The sequence below is a fragment of the Equus caballus genome, chromosome 16, assembly GCF_041296265.1.
Source record: "Equus caballus isolate H_3958 breed thoroughbred chromosome 16, TB-T2T, whole genome shotgun sequence".
NCBI lineage: Eukaryota > Metazoa > Chordata > Mammalia > Perissodactyla > Equidae > Equus > Equus caballus.
The window spans coordinates 59,088,983-59,114,849 of NC_091699.1; the positions used below are offsets into that span (position 1 = coordinate 59,088,983).

The 25,867-nt window shown below is 47.6% G+C and overlaps 1 protein-coding gene across 2 annotated transcripts in view; it reads right to left on the minus strand.

Moving 5' to 3' along the window:
- ITGA9 (integrin subunit alpha 9) overlaps window positions 1-25,867 on the minus strand; it is a 331,203-nt gene that overhangs the window by 299,239 nt on the left and 6,097 nt on the right. For both annotated transcript variants that reach the window (XM_001489074.5, XM_070237987.1), the window contains exons 2-4: window positions 14,964-15,091; window positions 13,268-13,374; window positions 4,598-4,721 (exon numbers count right to left, since the gene is read on the minus strand). In XM_001489074.5, coding sequence (XP_001489124.4) covers window positions 4,598-4,721; window positions 13,268-13,374; window positions 14,964-15,091 — 359 coding nt within the window. The remainder of the gene's footprint in view (window positions 1-4,597; window positions 4,722-13,267; window positions 13,375-14,963; window positions 15,092-25,867) is intronic.

Consider the following 25,867-nt stretch of genomic DNA (forward strand, 5'->3'; position numbering starts at 1 on the left):
GACCCACAACTAAAAAGATATACAACTATATACTGGGGGGGTTTGGGGAGAAAAAAGCAGGAAAAAAAAGATTGGCAACAGTTGCCAATCTTAAAAAAAAAAAGTTTGAGACATTTTGGACAGGTGCCCACACACCTAGAGTCTTTCCTCAAACTAACCTTCCAACATTCTGAGAGCACAGCTGACCCTCACAGAGACCCACAATAAGGCCACAATGATAGAACAATGTGTGGTCATTCTGAGCACTTGCACCTGAGTTTTCTCATGAGCCCCTCACAACCACCCTGAGAGGTCAATGCAATGGAGGCAGTAGAGGGTCCGTTCCCACTGAGGGTCCAGCCAGCCACCGGCCTGAAGCCACAGAGGCAGGAGGATGAAAGAGTGGTCTCGGCCAAGCCTCCCACACCTTCTCCCGTGGTCTTTCCACTATTCCAGAGGACGTGCGCCCAGAGGCAGCTGTACCCCTTCCTCCCCAACCCTGCACCTACCACCATGAGCAACAGTAGATTTCCACCTTTCCTCCATGGGCCCCAACTGGCTGAGACTCTAAGTGGGTCTCAGTTTTTGCAGTTGTAAAATGAAATAATCCTGCCTTAATGCCACCTTGAACTTGGATGCAGCTTGAGCCCTTGGAAAGAGGTACCCAGCAGTACACACTGGCATGGACTTCCCCCCACAGAGCTCTCCCACTTTTGAAACACCACGTTCCCTCTATGTTTTCCTCTGGTAGATGGGGAACTTCTTGACAGCTGGGACTGTGTCACTTGGGTTTTATCTACCAGGCACTTAGCAGAGTATGTAACAGGTACTTAATTAAGTGGACTCTATTCTTGGTAGACAAATTACTCACCTCATGGTGATTAACGAACACGTGCTCAGCATATAGTACATCAGCACATAATATGGTGTGTTAGCATATATGTTTAGCATATAGTATATCAACATATACACGTCAGGCACTGTTCTAAGAACTTACAAGTACTAACTCAATCCTCTTCTCAGTCCTTTGAGGTAGGTTAGGCACAGAGAAGTTAAATAACTCATCCGAAGTCACACGATTAACAAGTGGCAGAGCCAGAACTTGAACTCTGGCAGCCTGGGTCCAGCATCTGTGCTCTCAGCCACTCCACTGTGTGGCATAAGAATAACAGAATGGAAAGAAAAACCCGGCCTTGAGCAAGCCACACATCTCTAGAACCCAGTAAAGACAGGCTGGCCTAGATGAGACGTGAAAGGTCCTGTCAAACTCGAAGATACACCCCTTATACTTAACCATACATGATCCCCAACTCGAAACAGAGAGCTGTGTCAACAACTTTTTCCACATTAAGAGAAAATAATTGTTGCCTTAAGAGCCAAAGTAGACTTAGTTTAGGCCACAAAACAGGGAAGTGGAGATCTCTAAGGCAACAGAGCACAGGCAAAGGCCCTAACTGTGGCCTGTACCCCCACCCAGCCTTCAAGAGAAATCTGAGCGTCTGAGACCCCTCACCTCTTACAGAACCAAGAACCATAGAAACGTTCTGTTCAGTCCTCCATTGTGCTAAGGAGCTGCTCTTATACCCCAACACTCCCCACCCCAGTCCCACCCCTTACTCCTCCTTGGGCCAGTGAATGAGTTAGGATATGGAAGTGGGGGGTGGGGAAGGAGGATTGCATGGGGGCACAACCACTTTGCTAATTTCTTTGCTGGGTCCATTTGGCCATCATTAAGTCAAGAAACAATCAAAAGAGTGATCCTGGAGGGCTGAACTGACCCCACAGCCACTGCTGTGTGAAGGGAATTTGGGTTCCTGAGTTGAGCCCCACGTCAGTCAGCTATTACTGCATAACCACCATGAAACCTCCATGGCAAACAGCAAGCGTTCATTTCTCACTCACACATTCACAGATCAGCAAGGGTTTGGCTGATCTAGTTGGGCTTTGGCTACAAATTCAGTTCAGGTCTGTTCCACACATCTCTTTCCTGGGACCAGTGAGCTACAGGGGGCATGTTCTGTGGCGATGGTCTGAAGTGCCCAGAGGGCTAGGAAGAAACACACAACGCCTCTTAAGGCCTAGGCTCAGAGCTCACACTCTACTGTGAATGACGGACACGTGCAGCAGACCTGAACCCAGCCTGTCACCTGGCCCTACTCCTGCTCTCCTTGGCTCACGCGAGCTTCCACATGCCTGCCGGGGGTCATGCCAGAGCCGCCAGCAAAGAAGGGGAGGCAGGCAGGGCCTGGTTTTGAGAACATCAACATCCCAGATGTTCATGTTTCCCTCACCTCACGATTATAGTTCAAACAGTCAGCCTCTCTTGCTTTGTGAGCGTTGCTGACTAGTGCTTATTTCTCATTTAAACTGGAAACTCCAAAACACAAGTAAACAGAAATTGCCACTAACCACTGGGGCATAAAATGGTTTACTGAGGTCAGGTAGATGCAAAATGAAAAACCCAGCTCTACTATTCACTGTTTGAGTGACCTGTGGCAATTTACTTAAACTCTGAGTCCCAGCTTCCTCATCTGTTACAGAGAATGGCCACACAGAAGTCCGCCTTATCCAGGCCCCACCCACATCCGCCCAGCCCTTACCATTTCTATGACGTGGCCCAACTACTAGCTGCCAGCACCCGTGTCTCTGCCAGGGGGCTTTCCCTGCCCACACACACGGTAGGATGGGCCAAGTGGATAAGACACCAGCCCTCTCACCTCTGAGGCGGGATAATTTGGAGATGGTTCTATGCTGGACCCAGAGCTCCCCAGGGACTGCATCCCAAGTGCCCACAGCGGTAACTTGTGGTAACACATCCCTGAGGTCTGCCTTCCCTTCCCTTGCTCACTCCCCACTCCTCTACATCTGGAAGAACTTCTGGTGTCTTCTGAAATAACTTCCAAAATAAACTACCCATATTCAAACCCTAGTGAAGGAAAAATATCTGTTTTTCAGGGGTTTTTGAAGATTAAATGTGAGAATGTGTAAAGCCCCCAGACCAAGACCGGCCTACCGCTGATCCCACAACTGCTTAATAATCATTAAAGGCGTGAGCCATGGTGGCTATAGGTACACATGGCCATCCGACCCTAGCAACCTCATCCCAGGGCTGTCCTGCTTTCTCATGTTTATGGTGGTACACAGAGGAATCATCGGGGACAGCAACAGGTCCCTATTTCACAACACGACTTCTGGGAAAACCAAGATCCTATTGCATCACTAGTTTGGGTTCGATACTCACTGCCCCCATCCCTCCTATTTATTCCCTCACCCTTCCCCAGCCTGAGGAACTACCCAAAGAACTGCTCCAGGGGCTTTTCCCTTTTCTTCTTGGGGGAAAAAGTGAGGAATAAGCTGGTGGAGGCAGAACACAGTCTTGGCCCATTATTCGTCTATTTATACTGCCTATTCCTCCCTCTTGACTGAGGAAATTTTCAGATGAAAGTTTTCATCCTCACTGAGGCAATACAAAGATAAGCAGGGCCAGAGGTCAGTTCCCAGACATGACTCAGCCAGAGCTGACCAAATGCTGACACTGAGAAAAAAGGCTCACCTCACACAGGGACCAGGTCCATGGCCCTGCATGGCCCAGCCCACCTGAGCTCTGGAGGGTCCTCTCTGAGACAGAAAAATGCATGTGTCTACACAGCATGTCTCAGAGCCCTCTTTGGTGGCCACAAAATTTAAAACCTGGGAAAACCCAAGGAGGCCCAAAGGAAATGTGGGCACAGGCTAGTGGAGACTTCTGTCCAAAAAATAAATTAGGGGGAGAATTAAAATATGAACAGCCCAGCACTTAGAGAGGAAACAAATTCTAGCTCACTTGGAATTAGACTAAGAAAATCTGAGAGAACAAGCCATAAAACTGAAGAAAATGACACTGAATCCTTAAAGCTCAAATTCGACTAAGCTAAATGATGACGGGCTGACTGGCCCCCAGTGCCCACATTTTCGAAGGTTCTAAGCAGGGAGTCTAAGAAAACACATTTTCCTTCCAAAACCCCCAGTGTCCCTCAGGAAGGATCTCTTAAAACTGTGCTGAGGGTGCATGGACCAGACAAGAAGGAAAGTTAGACTTCGGATGTTATGAAATGACTGAATCCTGGGTCATCTCTGCTCCCTTCTTCAGGACATTTGTTCATGGGTGTGGCCAGGAGCTGTCCTGGGAGCCTTATGACCACCTGGGAACCGCACAGGACTGTAGAGACCATCTGAGCCAACCTCTGAATTTTCCAGTGAGGAAAGTGAGGTCCAGAGAGAGAAAATAAGTTTCCCAAGGCCACACAGCATCTGGCAGTGCCAGGAAGCCAAGAGTTCTATTTGACTGATTGGCTGAGGCTTGGTGAATTTTGGTCTCTGAGACTTCATAAAGCTTGGGAAGCAACATGGACACTGTGGCTGAGATGGGCAAGGCTGGGCAGGGCCTGGAACCACTGCCACTTTCCACCCTCCTCATTACCTGGACAGAGCCTCGGGTACCAAAAGGCCATCTGGGGACATAGTGCTACCCTCCTGTTAGAGTTTGGAAAACTGGGAGAAATGTTCGGATGTGGTATGGAGATGGATCTGCGGTTGTTTAGGGCAGGAGAGGGGTGAGGAAGAATCAATCAGTGCTCACCTTCATAGCAAGGGATCAGCATCCTGCCTTTGCCCTGGAGGTTGGACGGGATGATGTAACAGAAGCCGTGGGGCAGGATGTGGTCTGTTTCATAGTAGATGTTCTTCCAGCGGTGGGCACAGGCCTAAAGGACAGAGAAGGGTTCAGAGCAGGATAGTCAGCCCCAGGAGGTCGCAAAGCAGACCCCAGCAGGGCCAGGTGGTTCTGTGGAAGGAGAGAGCAGCAGAGGGGCCGGGAAGCCATCTTCTCTCCCACCCAGCCACATCTTCGACCAGGCGCTGTTCTGGGCATCAGCAAACTGCGTGAATAAGAACAAGGCCCTGAGAGGCTACTGGGAGTAGACAGACAATAATATATAAACAAATGTGGATCAAGCAAGTGCTGAGCACTGGGAAGGAAAGACCATGGTTATGGGATGGAGAATCTGGGAGTGGGAAGGCCTAAAAGTGTGGGAAAGACCCAATCACACCAAGCATACAGGGAAGGGTGTTCCAGAAGGAGGGAATATCAGATGCAAAGGTAACAGGTGAGAAAGGCTAGGAGGTTCAAGAGAAAGAAAGGAGGCTGGTGGGACTGGTCTGGAGAGACTGTGATGGGAGGGAGATGAGGTCCAAGAGGGGCCAGGCCACGGGGAGTCTGGCAGACCTTGGAGATGCCTTATTTCCTGGATGTGTAATGGGAAGCTGATGGAGAGTCTTACACGGGTGAGTAGCGTGATCTGATTTACAGTTTGGAAAAATAACTCAGCTGCTGTGTGGAGACTGTAGGTGGGCAATAGTGGAGGTGAACATCCAGGTGAGAGAGGATGCTGGCCTGGACCAGGAGAGGGGCAGTGGGGATGAGAGAAGGGAATGGCTTCAGGATGCATGCTGGAGGTAGAGCTGACAGACCCCAGGGAATCACCAGATGTGGGGAGAGCAGGAAAGGAGGGAAAAGCACACCAAGAGAAGAATAAGACCACCACCCAACGCCCACCTTGGGGCCCTCAGGCCAGGATGGGTCTTCTGTGCACGCCCCACCTGTGCAGTCACTCGTCACATGTTTATTGAGCACCTACTCTTTGCCAGGCTCTGCGCACACAGCAGTGAACAGTCATGCCATTCCCATGGGTCCATCTGGTAGGGAACCAGACTCGAGTCTTCGGAAGGAACATGTTGAGGAAACGCCAAGGAGACAAGAGGCGGCTCCTCTGCCCAACGCAATAGACCCTGCCATTCACAAGGCCCACCTACTCACCCACTAGATCAGCAGTCAGCCTCCACCAAACCTGAGATCCATCAGAATCACCTGAAGCCTTACAAAAACACAGACTGCCGGGCCCCACCTCAGAGATTCTGGCTCAGCAGGTCTGGAGCCGGCCCGAGAATCTGCACCCCTAACAAGCTCCCAGGTGGCCCTGGGGCTGCCAATCTGCAGAGCACACTTTGGGGAGCTCCTGTCCAGAGCTCGTTCAGGGCAAAGTACTAGGTTGAACCATATGAAACTGCTGATATTGGACCCTTTTTTACCTACAGAAACACTTCAGCATGCATATCATTAACAAAAGTAAATGTTTGTTGATGGCTCTTTAAGTAAATTTACATACAACAAAATGCACAAATCTCAAGTGTACCATTTAATGAGCTTAGACAAACATGTATGCTCATGTAACCATACCCTTAGCAAGATAGAGAACATTTCCGTCTCACCAGGAAGTTCCCTCATGCGAGGAAGTGGCTGGTTTTGATGGGCTGGTCAGGGAAGGCCTCTCTGAGGAGGTGACATCTAAGCAGAGACCTGAAGAAAATTGAGGGAGCAGCGGGAGGGGATCTAAGGTTCAGGGCAGAGGGCTCTGAGGTGGGTGAGAGGTTGGCATGTGTGAGGAGATGAGGCCATCAGGGACAGAGAGAGCCTTTGGTCAGCTCTCAAGAGCAGCCTCTCAGCATTAGGGTCAAACCTTCAAGGAGACACTGCAAGGGAGAGCAGTTCTCACAGAGAGACGCTAGACCAGGAGCATCCTTCCCCACCCACCACAGCACACCCCCAGCCTCGCGCTGGGACATAACCTCCCACTCCAGTTACACACGCGTCTCCGCACGTCAGGACACCCCCAAGGCTGAATAGGAGCTGACCTGCTTCCCCTGAGGGTGTGCACTCTGCCAGCCCACTTCTCATGGGCATTCGCCACTGGCGTCTGTTATCAGTTCACTTCACTCTGGCCAACAGATGTATTTTCTTAAAATACTGCATTTTAAAATAATCAGAGTTTAACTTCTTGGTTTGTTTCCTTCAAACACACTACAGGCTGTAACATCCTGCATTTATATGGTCCACATTTGACTTCTGCAACCCTGGAAGGTGGGGCAGAGATGTCTTTAGAATTCTCGTCTCCCACATGGGAACCCTGAGGATCAGAGAGAGCTTTGCCTAAGTCGCAGAGCTAGTAAGGGCTACAAACAGGACTGGAATCCAGTTTCAGAGTCTTCCTTGTCTCACTAGACAGTATTTTCCATCTTTAAACTCCCAATTCTTCCCTGAGAAGCCATCAAAACCCACTCCTTGAAGGCAGGTCTGGTAACTATTGTCCTTAGAGCCTCCCCACAGGTCTCAGGGCCCCTGAAACAACCACTCTGGGGTCAAATGCAATGGCAAGGTCACCAAGTGAGAGAGGCGCCATTGGGGCCTGGTTATCCCTGAGGTCATTCTGTCATAAAATCACTGCCTGCCAGCCTCTGGTCTTCACCCCTTCAAGCCAATTGCCCGGAGGACCCTTGACTAGGCCACTCTGACCAAAGGAAAAAGAGGACACACTCAGAACGACTGGAACTCTGAGCTTGCCCACACTCTGCCTCTTGTCCTGTGATGCTAAACCACATAAAACGATCTCTTGTTATTCCTTACACTGCAAACCACCTCATTCCTCTCCACTTGGTGCTGTTTTGTGCTCATAGCACATTTCTGAATAGACTGAAATGACACTCAGCAAGGAGCTATAAAAATGTATTAAGCAAATAATCACTCCATTCTGCTAAGTAATTTTTTTTTTAAATTTTTGACTCAATTCTCATGGCTTACAAACTTGAATCACTTATCTAATTAGCTGATAAATTAGCTGTATTTTAGTTTACGGATTCAGCAAAGCCCTTGGCTTCTAGGGCTTTCCATGCTTTATTGTATTTCTGGTTGAAGGGATCGTAAAGAGGCGGATGTTTATCATGGGGCAGAGTGACTCTTATAAGGAAGGACTTTCTGCATTTAATGTCTAGTTTATTGTCTCCTCGTTTTTTTAAGTTCCATAAACCATTTAAGGAGTAATCTTGAAGAATTCCTAGAAGAGCCAAACATTGCATTTCACAGTAAACTAAAATTAAGGCATCCTGTGAGGTCAGAGATCAAAGTGTCAAAGGCAGTATGCCTGTAGGAAAACAAGGAGAAGAGTCTCTGAATATAAATTATAGAAAGAAAAGACTGTTTAGCCCTGATAATCATTATATATACACACACGTCAATCTGGATCCTACATTAAAAAAAATTCCTAGGGACTGTCTCCAAAGCATTAATAAGTCCATCAATCTCTCCAAATGAGTTCTGCTGGGAGGGAGGCAGGGGGCAGAGCGGGGAAGACAAACAGGAAGAGGAGAGCAATCTGCAAACAGCAAGACTTGCTCAAACTCAGATTCCAAATAATCATAACAAAGGGGGAAGAGGGTCCAGGACCACCCCAAACCTTACTCTGACATATTTCATGTTATAAGGATTGTTTTTCCTCCCAAAAGAATAAAAAAGAAGAAAATGAGCAATTTATTTCAAAGGCCTTTTTGGTTGTATGGAAATGGCATGGCCTTCCTGGGGGTAGCGGGAGATGGGCCTCTCTGGATGGCTCAGCCACAAAAGCAGTAAGTCCACACCCCCACCCTCTTATACATGCATTCGCCAGACTCAGAAGGCCAGAGCTCTCCCCACCCCTCAGGCCCACTCCACACAGTAAGGGTCAGGCCCCCGCTGCTGAGAAGAGTCGGTGACGGGGATCAAGGCCTTGATGCCACAGAGTCCTGCCCCCAAGGAGCTCCTCCACCAAGAGAGGAGACAGTGGCCTGGGAGGCACAGGGAAGGGGCCCTGGGGAGCTGGAAAGTCATTCTGAGAATGTTCACCAAATGAAAAGTCATCAAGGTATACACAGATTATTTATGCACTTTCCTGTATACGTGTTATAGCTCAATAAAAAGTTAAGTGAGAAAAAAAAGTCAGGAAACAGAGCAATGGAAGTAAATGCCAAAATGTATCCTGTGGCTTTGAAAAAAGTGGACAGATGAGAAGTAGTGAACAGAAAGGGACTTCCCTGATGTTTGGAAATGAAACAGCAGAGAGAGCTGGAGAACACCGCTTTCACCCAGAAATAATCTGCATGCTTAAATTATTTTTTGTCTGAGCCTTGGAGACTAATGAAAAGCAGAAACATCAGACTTGAACACTGTGAGTTGCACTCCCAGGTCCAAGAGAAGAGTCAGTGCCTATTCTGGGTTTTGTGGGTGGTTAGAGAGAGAAGTGATTTTTCCCCCGTTTCTTAAACTTTCACCTGCATACTAGGAGAACAAGGTGAGAGAGTGGGAAGGGAAGGGGCTTGCCTCTAATCCTGATTCTGTGTTTACACCTGGAATCATTTGTTCCCTGGGAAAAACCAGAAGGTACCACAATGCCTGTGAGCAGAGACCAGCAGGTACTAAGCCAAGGTCAGCCTGCCAGGCCAGCCCAACATCCTAAATCTTGCCAGAGCTGGTTACTAGATGGATCCATGGTGCAGAAAATGCCACTTGTCATTGAGACAGCTGACTCCCTGTCACAGCTTTCAAATTCTCCATCTGTTCTTTATTTGAAATCAGCACCAAATGCCATTTTCAAAAAAGCCACTCCATCTCTCTGTCTTCAAATACAACACAGGAATCCAATGTTATGCTCCGTGGAGATACAGGTCTCATGCCCACACCCCCAGGCACCTCCAAAGTCTCAAAACATGTTTGAACAACATAAATCTTCTTTTTTAATTTTAAAATAAATACTTGTCTCCCAGAAAGTTTTGACAGGTAGATTTGAGACATTAAAGAAAAAGCAAATAGATATGCGCCCTCCAAAACGTAAGTATGGACTAGGTCACCACTCCTTGTACCTTGTTGTCACCTGTCACAGCATTTTGCCTCATGCTTCCATCAACCACTTAGAATCAGCAACCAAGAAGAGTTGGCAACTGATTTGGCTTTTAATTGTTTTAACATTGACACTCATATTATTCAAACGTACTTTTAAACACCACTCTCTAGATCTTCTCCAGGCACTGAGAGTAAAAAGCATAGAAGATTTTGTCTCTGTCCCCAAGTGGCTTCCATAACAAAAAGACATACATAAAATAAGTTATCCATTTAAGGTAACAACATAATGCTGAGTTCCTAATGACACAAAAGATGCTAAGCTTATTCCAAACGGCACTGTCACCAATGACAGGCTTCATGGAGCAGGCAGAGTTTAAACTGGGGAGGACAGGGGGCACGTCCCGTAGGACAAGGCTTTCCTAAGAAGATGGCACATGTGAAAAAGCAAAAAGCAATGAGGACAACTCAGCGATGGAAAACAATCCAATTTAAAAATCAGCAAAGACTTGAACAGACATTCTCCAAAGAAAATATACAAATGGCCAACAGGCACATGAAAAGATGCTCAACATCACTAGTCATTAGGGAAATGCAAATCAAAACCACAAAGAGATACCACCTCACATCTATTAGGAGGCCTACCATAAGAAAAAAAAAAGTGTCGGTGATGATGTGGAGAAGCTGGAACCCTCCCATTGTACGCTGTTGGTAGGAACATAAAATGGTACAGCCACTGTGGAAAACAGCATGGAAGTTCCTCAAAAAATTAAAAATAAAATTGCCATAGGACTTAGCATTCCCACTTCTGGGTATATATACAAAAGAAACAAAAACAGGATCTCGAAGAGATATTCACACACCCATGTTCACAGCAGCATTATTCACAATAGCCCAGAGTTGGAAGCAAGCCAAATATCCATCAATGGATGAATGGATAAAGAAAATGTGGTATATACAATGAAACATTATTCAGCCTTAAAATAAGGAAATCCTGTCATACGTTACAACGTGGATGAATCTTGAGGACATTATGCCAAGTGAAATAAGCCAGTCATAAAAAGACAACTATCTCATATAAATGGAATCACGCAGTATCTAAAGTAGTCAAACTCCTTGGAAAAGAAAGTCGCCAGGGGCTGGGGGGAGAGGGATGGGGGAGTTGTCGTTCAATAGATATGGCGTTTCAGTTATGCAAGATGAAAAAGTTCTAGAGATCTGTTGCACAACAACAAACATGTAGTTAACACCACTATACCATACACTTAACAGATAAGATGCTAAATTTTATGTTACGTGTTTCTGACCACAATAGAAAAAAAAAAAAAGCAGCCACGAGGAAAGCAGATGCTGCTGGATGCCCTCTCTTTCTCCAGCACCCAGAGTGGGCTTCTGAATGGATGATGCTGTGATGGTGTAAAACGAGAGAAACAGCTCTGCACGCAGTGAATTAGAATGGGATTATCTCAGCACCGTGAACACAAACGCTCCAGCTCTGCCTTCTCAGCTCCCTTTGCTCAATTGTGCCCATGATCCTCATTGCTGCTCACGTCCCCAGAGAGGGCCCCTTCCTGAGACTGATTTGTAGTAACACAGAACGCTCTGGAAGCTAGCTCTCAGCCACAGAGGTTATCCTCCCATGGGGAGAGGAACTATTTTCACTGGCGCGACCTCTGGATCTAAGCAAGACGCCCTTGGGAGCCTTCAAGGCCACGGCCTCCTCAACTCTGAATCTTGACTCAGGCCGCCTGATTCACAGATGGATCAGTTTTGTCCCTTCCTTTCCACAGCATGGCAGACAAGCATTCTGGGCCCCCTGGGGCCAGCCAAGTCATCCAGTCAGGGTCAGGCCACTATGTCTGGAGGAATGTAGAGGCTTGGAGAGGGTCCAGGGGCAGCCCATTGACAGTGATTAAAGGACTGGACACCAAGGCAAACAGCGGGGATGGGGGGCCCTCAACACGACCTACAGCGGTTTCCAGTAGGGAGGCCCCACAAAGCTGGCGACAGCATCCAGCTGCTTCCTCCCTCCCCAAAGGGGCCTGACCAGGGGGAGATGTTTCATTTGTGCTGCAAAGGAAGGCGGAATTCAGAGAACAGCTTCTGCCATGGAGAAGTTTAACACAAAAGTAGGCCCCTCAGAGACAGGATGGAAACATTTTGCCTAGATCCTTAAGGAAAACCCTGGGATAAAATATATGTAAAACCCTCAGCTTTACAGCATGTGGCCCAAAGGATGTCCTAAGTAAATAGCAGTGAGCATTATTTTCCCTTCTAATGCTTTTGTAACAAAAATCTTCATGCAGCTTCCAAGAAAAGCCAATAGCAAGAAAAGGCCTATGAAGTCAGAATATGGGTTATCACAGCGGGGAGGGGTACTAACAGGGAAGGGACAAAGGGAACATTCTGGGGTATTAGCAACGGGGACGCATGAGTGAACGTCCATGAAAAAATTCATCAGCTCTTCAATTAAAGTTGTGCACATTAAGTACTTTAGTGTTCTATCTCAATAGAAAAGTGTAAAAGAAAAATGGACAAAAACTTCGGAAGCAGTTAGAAATCTCTTTTTTGTTGAGTCCAATAAAATTTTCTGCTATGATGGAATGCTTTCTCTCTGTGCTGTCCAATACAGTAGCCAGTAGCCATATGCAGCTATTGATTACTTTCAACGCGGCTAGTGTGACTGAAGAACTAAATTTTTAATTTAGATAAATTTAAATGTCATAACTGCATGTGGCTGGCAGCTACCTTAACGCACAGGGCAGCTCTAAGGTATTGCAAGTCTCAAGGGCAAAGACTTCCTTTTCTTCGCATCTCCCTCAAAGCAGCTAATGGATCAGCATATATCACATGCACTTTGGGAGCCAAATAAATGTCCACTTAATAATAACATGTATTTCATAAAACATTCTATCACCTAGGAATAAATAGGAATGAACTTACACATAACATAGATTATTCTCAAAACTATTATTTTGAATGAAAGAAGGCTTACACAAAAGGGCACACACTGTAGGATTTGCTTTATATGAAGTTCTAGAAAAAGCAAAAGTAACCCACAGTAACACAAATCATAACAGTGGTTGCCTCGAGGTGGGAGGAGTTAACCAGAAAGGAACATAATAGAACTTTTGGGGATGACAGAAATATTCTGTATCTTGATGGGGTGAGGGGCAAGGTGGTTACACAGGTGTATACAACTGTCAAAACCCAAACTGTAATCTTAAGATCTGTGCATTTTACGTAAATTATACTTCAACTTAAAAAGACACACACACAAAAATACTTAAGCAATGAATGAGATTTACAAGGCACTTTTCACATTTTGTCATTTTTCAGTAACCACATCTCAGCACCCTGGGGCAGACATTATTAACATTTGACAAATGAAGAAAATAAACAGATTAGTCATTTGTCCAAGCAGTAGAACAGAATGGGCAACCTCGAAGCCACGCCCTTGTCACCGTGCCATCCAGCTTTCCCAAGGGATCAAAGTCATTTATTCTCAGTGTGCCACCCCCTCCCCACGGCACCCCCAGGAGGCCTTACCAGCACGTGGCCATCGGCCTTGGGCTGCCGGGCCAGGCTCACCCCCATCCACTCATCATCCCGGTCTTCCCGGCAGGTCTTTCCACAGGACATGCCCCGATTCTTCCCTGGAGGAAAAGAGAAAAGCCAGACTTGGGCTGAGGAACGCTGTTCTGCTGGCTGCTTTTCAAAGGGTAGTCTATAACTCAAAGGTTTGTTACCAGCCCGTGAGGAAACAAGGAACTTGCAAAACAAAAGGTAAATTGACCCCGTCACTACATACTCTGTTTAATTCAGCCAATATTTTTTTCATAGCAAGACTTTCTCAATGAAGGAAGCAGTGCATTGATTTATATTCTGAAGCAAGTTCCTTAATTTGTCATGTACCAGTTAACAAACAGTTTCAAAATCAGTCATTTTGAGTAGCACCAGAGAACACCATGGACACCTCTCCTTCTCTGCTAAAGAAAATCATGACAATTCTTCACCTTAAAAAACTAGTTAAGTCATCTTGATGGGAACTTCACCTTCAACTCTGGAGAAAGTAAGGACTTGAAGTGATGATTACAATAAAATAACTCCTGCTTATTTAGGACCTACTATGTGCCAACCAAAATTCTGTGTATCCACCTCTATTATCTCAATCTTCTCAAGGTAATCCTTGTGAGGCAGCTAATTTAATTCTGATTTCACAGATGAGGAAACTGAGGCCAACAAGACTATGGGACAATCCCAATAAGTCCCAACTAGTAACTGGCAGAGCTGGGCTCTGAACCCAGACAGATGCATCTGATTCCAAAGACAGTGTATCTTCCACTAGACCAAAGTGAGGTTTTTAAAACATCTTTCAGGGTCTGGCCCAATGGCATAGTGGTTAAGTTCTTGTGCTCTGCTTCAGTTGGCCTGGGGTTCGCAGGTTCAGATCCTAGGCATGGACCTACATACCACTCATCAAGCCATGCTATGGAGGTGACCCATGTACAAAGTGGAAGAAAATTAGCACAGATATTAGCTCAGGTACAATCTTTCTCAAGCAAACAGAGAAAGATTGGCAACAGATATTAGCTTAGGGCCAGTCATCCTCACCAAAAAAAATACATAAATAAAATAAAATAAAGCATCCCTCAATCATCTCTTTCCCTACTTAAAATACAAAACCTCACATTGATTTTAATGGCGTCTCCCCTTGTAAACAAAATAGAATCCCAATACCTTACCCTGGCCTGCTGGGCCCCACATGACCCAGCCCTGGCTCACCTTTGCCAACTGCCTCTGCTTCCACTCTCCCCTGCTCACCACTCCAATGACACCGCCCTTGCTCTATACTTTAAAATGGTACATGCTTTGCTCCACTTGGGAGGTTCTGCCTCAGGTATCTGCCCAGCTAACTACTGTGCATCTTTCTAATGATGTGAAGATGTTACTTCCCCAGACCCTCCAATCTACATTAGCAAATACCCATCTCCCCTCTGGTCTTCTCACACTCAATTATTACTTTTAATGTCTCTTTTGCCCACTAATTGGTTAGGCCCAGGATGGCAGGATCTTTGTTCACCAGTGTATCCCAGTGCTTAGTATGTAATAGGTACTCAGTACATGATGGATGAACAGATGGATGGATGGAAGAGTGGATGAATGATCAGCCCACTCTGGGAAGAAAAAGAGGAAAGTATGAGGGTGAGAATCTGTTTCCACCTTGGCAGTGATGTCCACCCACCTCGAGCCATGTCCAGTTCGGTGCATCTCCGGTCAGGGTTGGTGTGGATGCGGCACTTAAACACAGCCCCGGGGGACTTCACTGAAGTGCTATACTTGGAATCTGCCTTTGGCGCACCCACAAGGACCCTGCATCAAGAAGAAAGGGCATTCTGTCACAACTCAATACCAGGAAAGAGGCAACCGATGGTCAAGTCCTCACCCAGCCATGGGTAGGCTGTCTGAACACTCGCTGGGAAACCATACCCCAGCATTATACCATGCTGGTGGGCGAGTGGAGATGGGGGCACTCCTAGAGTGAACTTGTTAGATTTTCTCCAGGCACATTAAAAGTTTAAGGTTGGTTGAGAACATATACAACCAACAAAGGGTTCCTAACCAGCATCTAAAAAGAACTCCTATAAATCAATAAGGAAAATACAGACAAATCAATAGAATAATGGGCCAAAGTCTCGAACAGATACCTGATGAAAAAAGATAACCAAGGAGCCAGTAAACATGAAAAGGTGCTCAACTCTAATAGTTATCAGAGAAATCCAAATGAGATACCACTTCACACCTACTAAAAGGCTAAAACCAAAAAGACTGAAAATACCGAGTGCTGGCGCACCTGGAACTCTCATACACTGCTGGTAAGAGTGTAAACCGTTACTGTTTTGGAAAACTATTCGACAGTTTCTAATAAAGCTGACCCTGTGCCTACTCAGCACTTCCACTTCTAGGACTATACCTAACAGAAATGAATGTGTTTGTCTACCAGGAGACATGTACAAAAACGTTCACAGCTGAACATTAGTGGCCAAAAACTAGAAGAAACCCAAAGGTCCATCAATGCTGGAATGGACGAGTAAACTGTGGTATAGAAATACAACAGCTTTCTACACAGCAGCAAAAATCAGTGAACATCCAACTGCAACCCCATGGATGAATCTCACAATATAACACTGAGCAAAAGACAGCAGGGCAATAATGTACTCACTGCCTGTTTCCATTTATCTGAAGTTCAAAAGCAGGTGAAATTTAACTGTGGTGTTAGAGGTCAGGATAACAGTCACCTCTGGGGAGGAGCAAGCGGGTTGTATTAGGGAGAGGGGCTTCTGGAGGTGCTTATGATGCTCTGTTTCTCAACTTCAGTGGTGTTTACACGAATCTATGATAATTCATTAAATTGTATAAATGATACAGGCATTTTTCTGGATGTGTTACATTTCAATAAAAAAAATTAAGTGAATAAATAAAAAATAAGAATCCTCGAGATGCCACTTCCCTCCTGTGTCCCCACCACACCCAAATGTGCATTTATGGGAAACAGGAAGGAAGTCGCAGCAGTGTGGGATCATAAACCTCATCCTCTATCCCAACATGGACAGAGACAGAATAGTTCGCCTACAAGCAGGGGCAAGAACAAAGCTCTGCATCCTTCACCTTGAACTGGAAAGCTGCCTTGGGGATGGGCCAACCCCAGCAGGGCCCTTCCCCACTGGAGGAAAAAAAGCAAGACACTCCAAGAAGATAGAAGACACACACTGGGTCCTGTGTGAGGGCATAACATGGGGGTATTGGCAGCAAGTTCCCCTCCAGACGTTATGAAAACTATTTTGACCTACCATTTTATGCATTGTTTCCAGAGAGCAATCAACCAAAGAGCTATGCAGAGAATCCTAACCACCACCAATCAATTGGCACAGTTGGTGCTGAGCTTTGAACCATTTGGAAAAGGACTTGTACAATAAGACTTTAAACGAAATCCACACTGATGTTCAAAGAGTAGAAAATCCCAAGCCCCCACTCAGTGAGAACTTGAGTTGCTCCATATCTCAAGCAGCCTGGAAACAGATGCAATTCACCCTGTAAAGGTATTGGGCACATTACGAAATATATCATCTCCCACTTGCCTTGGAATACAAAGTATTATCCATTTTGTACCTGTGGAAAAGGCGTCTGGCAGAGGTTAGAATGACCCTACACAGCCTCCCTGGGGATATGGAAAGCTGGCCAAGGCTGCCCTCCCTTTTCTTGAAAGCCACTTTCATCTTGGATCTTAGACATTCACTCATTCACCCCTACCATGGCCTCAGAATGAGGCTGCTCCCCCACCAACACTCCAGCTGAGCACGGGGCTGGGTATCTACATATCATACAACAGAAGTCCGAGATCCTCAAACGGGCCTTCAGCAAGGCTGGCAGATATCACAAGGGGCACCCACACTAGTCTGGCTCAGAGATATGGTGTCAGTTTCACAGGAAGGCATGTGGATCCCACTGCCCCTGAGCCCAATCTCTCAACATCCAGAACATGAAGGATCTCTGAGGACACAAGGAAGCAGAGAGATCCACCCCTTACTGGAGCATTTCTTTCCAAGTCAGTCTTAGAGCGTCTGCATTTGATTCTGTGAGGAATCAAATAACACCATGCTGGGATGTAAGAGGAGCCAGGCCCCCAACAGTGAGGGCACCCAACCTGCCCAGCGGCCTTTCAATAACACCCTAGGAAGCTGCCCGTCCAGGTGCTGCTGGGCAACTCACACTCCTTCGGCCTCCCCTCCCCGTGGTGGGCCACAGCTGCAGCATCCCCAAGTAGAAGCAGGGCTGGACCCACAGTCTTTGGAAATCTCAGCAAGCACATGGCGCTTTCCCAAACAGACCACACCGCCTCCGTCACCGCACAAGAGCAGTTTGGCTGGCCCGTGGCTGCTCTAAGTCAAATGCATGATGACACACAAAACGAAACTCCAGTACAGAGAAAGCCACATTACGGGATCAATTTCCCCCCTCGCTTCTGGGGCTGCGCTTTAGAGCCACCAGGGCGAGCCAAGGGTTGCTCCCTCTAACACCAGTCATGTTTTCACAGGTGAGAAGAATTAGCAGCTTGACATATCTAAACTGCTGAAACATCCACTGCCTCTCCACATGTCAGGTTGTAGATGCTGGGGAACACAAAATGCTCCTCCACTCAAAAATCCCTGTGGGACAGGGCTGGGTCCAAAACCTCCCAGCAACTCCAAATTTACATCAGCACAGTGAATAAACGCCACTTGCAATTCATTTTATAAAAATCACAAGAAACAAACAAGGGGGAGAATTCATCCTGCAGAAAGGAAAGGGAAGGGCTGCAAGAAACTACAGGCTGTTTCTCTCACGTGTCTCCCAAACTGGCATCGGAACCCTGGACATTTCGGACAGTGCCCTTGCTCCCAATTTACAGACCCAGATTCACATCTTATCCAAGCAGGAAGGGATCCTGGAGACCTTAAATCCCAGGTCCTGATTCTACAGCCTAGAGCCAAGACTGAGAGGGGCAAAATTTATACCAAATCTGAAGCAGAGAAAGGACCTGAATTATTTTTCCCTTCCAAGCCTGAGGTACTCAATGGTTCTAACAACAATGGCTGATAAAGCACTGATAACAGCTCTCTGGTTCAAACTCTTAGTCCGCTGATCAGATAAGGAGGTTTTTCCCAAATCCTGTATAATGGGAAATGAAGCAAGAGATAAGGGGGCGTGTGTGCACACGTGTGCATGACATTCACAGGGGTGGCATGCTGGAGAAGGAGCTTGTATCTCTGTGTTTACAGAACATCGTGGCTTCCTCTGCTGCCTGGCGCTGCTCTTTACCTAGGCCGCCGGCCAGCAAGGCTGCTGCTGCAGGCCAGCCAATGAGCTTGTCTTTTCTGAAGTTAGTTCAGCTGGCTATGTGCCAGGCTGATCCCACAAGACAGAGAGAGTGCAATGGCCCAGAGCTCAGGACAAGCCACCGAAAAGATGCCATCTGCGTTTTCTCATTCTTTGAGTTATAAGGAGACATCCCAGCCACTTCAAACATTCCCCAAAATCTTCCCCGGCACTCTTGATGAGACAATAAGATGTTTCTTTCCTCTGTACAGTTACCATATAAAAGGGTCTGTGTGTTCCCACCCACAGGCTCCCATCAATAAATCGTCTGGCTGATTCTCACCTTTGCTCGCTACTTCAAGTGTGGTCCTCGGACCAGCAGCATGGAAAACACCTGGGAGCCTGAAGGAAATGCAGAATCGCAGGCCCCCACTAAATCAGAACATGCATTTTAACAAGCTCTCCATGTGCTTTATAGTCTAAGAAGTGCTATATAAATACCCACACTGATTATAAATAATCATGTGCAGTATGAACAGATGACCCTTGAGAAGCGGAACTCTCCTATCCCATCCCCAAAGATGCACACAAACTTCAAAGACATTTTCGAGTTCTCTCATTAACTCAGAGCCCTGGATTTCTCATCACAAAGACCACCAGCATGTATGCGGCACTTGGAGCGTGCAGGTGCTGGGCTAGGCTCCTTCTGGGCAGAATCGCGTTTAATCTTTACTGCAGCCCTATGGGAGGCACTAATCGTATCTGCATTTTACAGATGGAGAAGCAGGCAGCCAGAGGGTCTTGGGACCTGCCCGAGCCCACAAAGCAGGGTAAGATGCCAAGCTGCAGACTGCACCCCAGCAGTTGAGGGCAGTGCCCCCTCCCCTATTCTGCCCACCCCACATCAGCCAGAGAGGAGGAAAAGGGGGGCCAACAGACATCGAGTGACGCTCTGCTGCCAGCTGCGCACACCTATGACCTTGACTGAAAAAGCCCACGTGAGGCTCTGCAGGTGACTCCGAGGTTAGAACTCTGATGTGGAAGCTCCATCATGCCAAAGGACAGACCGGGTTTGGAATTGAAAGAGGCCTTTCACCTCCCCATCAGGCTGAATTTCCAACACCTTCTTGCTGTCTTAAAAGGTTTACATTCTGGAATGGTGTTGCCCAGAGGTCTGCCTCCCTTAATGAGTCGTTCACATGCCTATTTGGAAATGGGGGCCCATCATCTGCCAGCACCAGTGATGCTCACAGGTTGTCTGATTCCTTGCTCAAGGTAACGCTGGCAGGCAACTTCTTGTGTGCATTTTACTCAGAGATGGGGGCTCATACCGCTGTTAACTGGCAGAGCTGAGACTTGAACTCAGGGCGTCCATATCCAAGGCATGCTCTTTCCAGTCTCCCAAACTCCCTCCTACTGTGGCTGTTTAAATGCCCTCCATTTTTCCAACACGGCCACTTCCCTGGTTGACCTCTGTGTGGTCAAGCTGGCTACAGAGGCTCCCGTCCGGCTGCCCATCCTGCTCTGAAGCCATGCCTCACACCCTGAGAGCAAACTGCAGGTAAATTCCCTGGAGAGCAGGTGGCAGAAAAGGAGTGAGCCAGAGCTGCCTCCCTGGGGAAGGCTCCAAACTGACTGTGTCTCAGAGGCTGCCTCCCTCCCCACAAATGCCACAGCAGTGATTCCACAGGGCGGAATTACAGCCAGACTGAGGACAGCAACTGGGGATTAAAAACCTTAAACCCATTAGGTTTGCTTTCATGCATTTTGATCCCCAAGCCAAAACTTCCCCTGGGACCCACGTTTCAGTTACATGAGTCAAATTCAATCACTGTGTGCCCACCGCACCGCAAGGAAGCCCTGGGAAGTGCTCCACATCCCCTACCGGGCAAAAATAGCCAAGACTTGAGCAGAGGCAGAGCTGGTGCCAGGAGAGCCACCTCTGACCACACCAAACCCCTCACTCCCAGAGGGAGCGGCTCTCTAGGGCCAATGCTTGCCAACTGGAGCCTTGGAACCTGAAAGGCCTCAGAAGCTCCTCTTTTTACATTTGGGGAAACTGAGGCTCCAGGTGTTTAAGCAGTGGATACTAACTGCTTTTTAGGGGCTTTAAACTAACAGTTCCACCTAAATTCTAAGCTCTGAGGCAAGTTACTCAGAGCGATGAAGTGGAAGAAGCACAGGGGTTTAAATTCTGCCTCTACCACTGATAAGCTGTGTGACCTCAGACAAGTTTCTCAACTACCTGAGCATCAGTTTTCTTCCTCTGTAAAGCAGGAGGAAGAAAAATGCACGTAATAAGAGTTCTTGTAAGGTTTATAAAGTAAGATGTTTATAAAGCACCTAGCATGGTGCTTGCTACAGAGTAGGTGTTTAAAGAAATGTCAGAATGCTGAGCAGCAAGCCAAAAACCTTGGCACCCAACCCATCCCAGCTCCACTTCTTGGCAGCACCCCCAGGAACGCACAGATCCTTTGAATCTCAGTCCCTTTCCTGGTGTCCAGGGCAGGAGTTTGTTCAGACCTTCAGCTGAGATCACAGAAATCCAGGAATGGCTAGGACACTTCCACCACTAGTAAGAGACTGCAAAAGTAGCCATAATTCTCCAAACTTCCTGTATCCACGCCCTTTTCAACATGACCTTGCAGCTCCTTCCATGAGGAAGTGGAATCTGTTTCCCCCTTCTCTTGAATGTGGGCTAGCCCTGTAACCTGCATTGGCCAAGAGAATGTGACAGAAGCGGCATGGTTTGACTTCTCAGTCTAAGCTTCAAGAGACTACACACACTTCTGATTGTTCCCTTGGCAATGAGACATCCAATGGCCCAGATACCAGGTGTATGTACAAGCCCAGGCTACTGGAGGATGAAAGACACATGGAGCAGAGATGAGCCATTCTAGACCAGCCGACCAGCCAGCCAACCAGCCAACCCAGGTGCCGACCCCAGATGCATGAGTGAGCCCAGCTGAGAACAGAACCACCAGCTCTACCCAGCCTAAACTTCCAACCACAGAATCATGAGCTAATAAATGGCGATTGGTTTAAGCCGCTGAGTTTTAGGGTAGTTTGTTATACAGCAATACTGCAGCCATAGGAAACAGATACCTCATCAAGCTAGGGCACGCCACCTCTGACGGGAACTGGACCGTGGTACCCCCATCACCCACCAGTTGCTCCTGAGTCCAACCCAGGAATCCAACTCCACAGCTGAGAACTGCTGCTACTGCCCCTTTAACTGCCTGGTGGCCTTGCCTTCCCCCAAAGGAATCTCACTGCCAACCAGGACCATGGACTTTATGGAGGGCCTGAAATGAGAAAGGCAGAGTGAGGTGGTGGAAACTACCCTGAAGAGTGTGCCAGCTCCTCTCCAGCCGTGTGGCTGTGGGCAAGTCCCCTGGCCACTCAACCCTCCCTCCTCTCTAAAACAAAACCCATACACAGACCCCTGCCCAGGACAGTGGCGAGGCACAGAAGGAACCAGTAAGTATTGGGAGGGGGCCATGCACCCAGGATGGCCTGACCTTCGAGAGCAGGGTAGGATCTTTCATCTGCCAAGGCCAAGAACAGACAGAAATGCTCCTAAAAGAAGCACCAGGGCACTTTTTCTTCCTCCTCAGGAAGCCAAGACCTTGACCAAGGGCTTGATGGGGGTGGGGAGGGCAGCACAGCCAACCCTGAGAAGAGCCAGATGAACATTCAGTCAGGTCCACCTGGGTTCAAATCACAACTCGACAATCTCTCGGGTAACCTTGGAGTTGGTTTCTGTGCCTCAGCTATAGTAGCCCCACTGCCTCAGGGTGACCATGAGCATAGCACCTCGATACTCAGGAAGGACTCACAGAAGGCTGCAATAATAATGATTTTTATTCTGGGAACCCTAGGTTGGAGTAAACAAAGGGAGGGAGAGGGGTGCAATCCATATGAGAAACTGCTGAGTCAGAATGAAACAGACGGAGTTCCATGTCAAGCGGGAAAGAGCAGAGGCACAGGCAGGGTGCCCTCTAAGAGAGGCATCAGCACCCCTTGCCACCCTGTCAGGGAGTGAAAGGTCCTCAGAGGCTGCTGCCCCGGGCCAGGGGCTTGGGTGTCAGCAGATGCACTGCGAGGAGGCAGTTGGAGAAGGAAGCACGGCAAAAGGGCCAATGTTTTCCTTCTCTACCTAAGAGCATCAAGTAAATTTTAAAACCCAAAAGGCAGAGCAAGCTACAGAATTCTGGGAGACTGAGTAAAAGCCTTGAAGCCTTCCTGTTGGTTTTCTTGTGATAATGTTCTCTTCTGAGAAAAGTAGGTCAATACTTTACTTTTTCTTTTTTTTTTTTTTTTTTTTTTGCCAAAATTATCACCACCACCCTACCTTGGAACCATAGCCCTACCTCCTAGACTTATCTGGAGCCTGGGATGAGGGCCAGAGCTCCCCATACCAGGGTGGCCTCCCAGCTGCTCTGAGAGAAGGAAGAGGCACACAAAACTCTAGGATTTACAACCCCACAGGTCTCCAATTAAAGCAGCCATTTCAGATCCTTTTTGGAAGCAGACACGATGTAAATGAATACACAAAAATGCAGATTTAGGTAGAGCATGACCAAAATTTTAGAGACCACACATAATGAAGAGTGCGTCTTATGCAAGACTAACTCATTCATTTCTGTACTTGGTATTGACCCTCGAATTTTGATAAGTGAATGAATGAATGAACAAAGGTACTGAAAGCAAACCCTTTTAGCATTTAAAGTCCGGGTGAAGAAGACCATTAGTCTCAAAAGTCAGATCAGAGTAACAATAGAAATAATGACTAGTATTTATCAGGGGTTTACTGGGTGCTGCATGCTGTGTTTCAGGCTTTGCAGACATCATCTCATCTAACGCCCCAACAACATGAGGGAGAAACTCTTACTCCTCTCTTTTGCAGAGGAGGGAACGAGGTTCAAAGACCTGAAGTAACTTGCCAAGATCACACAGCTCCTAAACGGGGGCTAAGTCAGGCTGGGGACAGGGCTGACATTGCGCCCACTCTCTAGGTCACCATGCACTTGTGTGTCTTTTTTTTTTTTTTTTTTTTAAAGATTTTATTTTTTCCCTTTTTCTCCCCAAAGCCCCCCGGTACATAGTTGTATATTCTTTGTTGTGGGTCCTTCTAGTTGTGGTATGTGGGACGCTGCCTCAGCGTGGTTTGATGAGCAGTGCCATGTCCGCGCCCAGGATTCGAACCAACGAAACACTGGGCCGCCTGCAGCGGAGCGCGCGAACTTAACCACTCGGCCACGGGGCCAGCCCCGCACTTGTGTGTCTTGGCAGCACCTACCTTTTATGGCACAGAAACCACAGATTTGGTTATTGCTGGGGTATTGGAGGCTGTCATAAGGAAGGCAGAGCCAGGAAGAACCCATTCCCGAGCCTGGAACATCGACGCTCCAGGACCCATCCTGGTGGAGAAAAGGTACTAAGAGCCGCGTCATGTCTGCTCTGGGGTCTGCGCACATTGCACATTTTACACTAGACGGTTGGAAAGGGGCGGGAGGGACCACCTGGGCTTAAGTACACCCAGGGATGAGCTGAGATGGAGGAAACTCGTTTCACCCCTTTTTGATGTTCAGATTTTGAGGGACACATCATCCCTCTCACATATTGTTGGCCACTGGCACAGAAAGTCTGACTCTGTGTGGGTTTCTTTAATAAAGTTACAATTCCAGGGGTAAATCCTAAACACTGGCCACCCTGGGTACCTTCCCCATCCACTCTCCAAACAGAGTTTAAATAAGCAGTGGGAACCAGGAAGACTCAATGTTAGCCGATGGAGGGATGGTAACAAACGCAGCCCAGGGAGGTTAGATGGATACATGGAATATTCCAGAATGCTCCACCTCTCCTAGGACACTTCTGTCTTAACATCAGACAGACTCGATGTGAGAACAGACCCTATAAACGTCCCTGGCAAAAATCACTGGGTCCCTGTCTACCCAGTGATCCAGCATCCCTGGAAAGCAGAACCCTAGTACCCCCACAGGTAGCCAGTGGGTCATGAATAAGCACCCCTAAAGGGTGTCACAGGGGAGTTACCAGTACTGCAATTCCAAAACTTTTCCAGCAAAGCAGGCAGAACAGAACCTCACAAGACAGACAGTTAGATGCCTTGAAGCCCCAAACTCAGACTCTTGACTTCCTGAGAGACAGAGGCCCAGCTGTACCACCCTCTCGCCGTGTGACCTGGGCAAATAACGCCTCTGCACCTCAGTTCTTCCTGTTGTGAATGGGGCTAAAACAACTGTAGGGAACATTAAATGAGCTAATATGGATAAAGCGTGTAGGACAGTACTTGACACATGCTAAGTACTCAGGAATGGTACTGCTGCTGCTGCCATTATTGCTACTGCTGCAAATTTAAACTCACAACTGAAGTCCTTTTTGTTCTCCCAAAAAGCAGAATTGGGGACCAAGTGAGCCTGTGGTTTCAAAGACGCTAGATTTTTCCCAATTTTGGATTCACTTTCGCTTCCTAAGCCTCCCTCTGGCAAAAAGGAGGGTTATGATAAAACACTTTATTCTGCTTTGGTTGGTGGCCAAATCCACTTGGCTTAAAGGATTTGTGGTTCACAAGGTACCAGGGATGAGGTCTTGTGCTCCCTCTAGTCGAGAACTCATCAACTGCCCGATGGCTCAAAGTAAGCTGGAGCTCTCTTCCTTCTCCCTCACCTGCGACTTCCCTGACATCAGTAAGAGGCACCTATGAGTCAGGTGGCAGCAAGAGGATCTGGTGTCTGCTTCTGGATCGGTTCCAACAGCCCACAGCCAATCCTAACGGTCTCCACACTGATACTGTGGCACAAACGCTCCCCAGCCACAACTGGAGGCCGAGGAACACAACTCGTACTTTTCTAACACAGCAATTCACACACGATGGGCTCGATGGCAGCCATGAAGGTGTGTGTCATCTCGTGCCGTTCAGCTCAAGGGGGCAGTCAGCTGACAGCCTCCAGCTGCAGCCCCATCAGGATTGCTGTGTGGCCTCAGCTTGATTGCTGCTCTTCCCAGGCAGCTGTAGCCCGTGACTGATGTGGGTGTGGGGGGGAGGGTCCTGTTGAGTTGGCTGAGACTTTAATCAGATCTGCATCAAAGTTTGAGGCTCTCCCTGCCCAATCCTGTTTCCTCCCCCTTGTTCTTTCATAGGCCTTACCGCTGCCCCCCAACAATTCTCTTGCACTCCTGTCTGTCTAGCATCTGCTTCCCAGAGGATGTGAACGGACCCAAGCCCCCAGTCAATGTGCGTTGATCACTGAGGCTGCGGTAAGCTTCCAT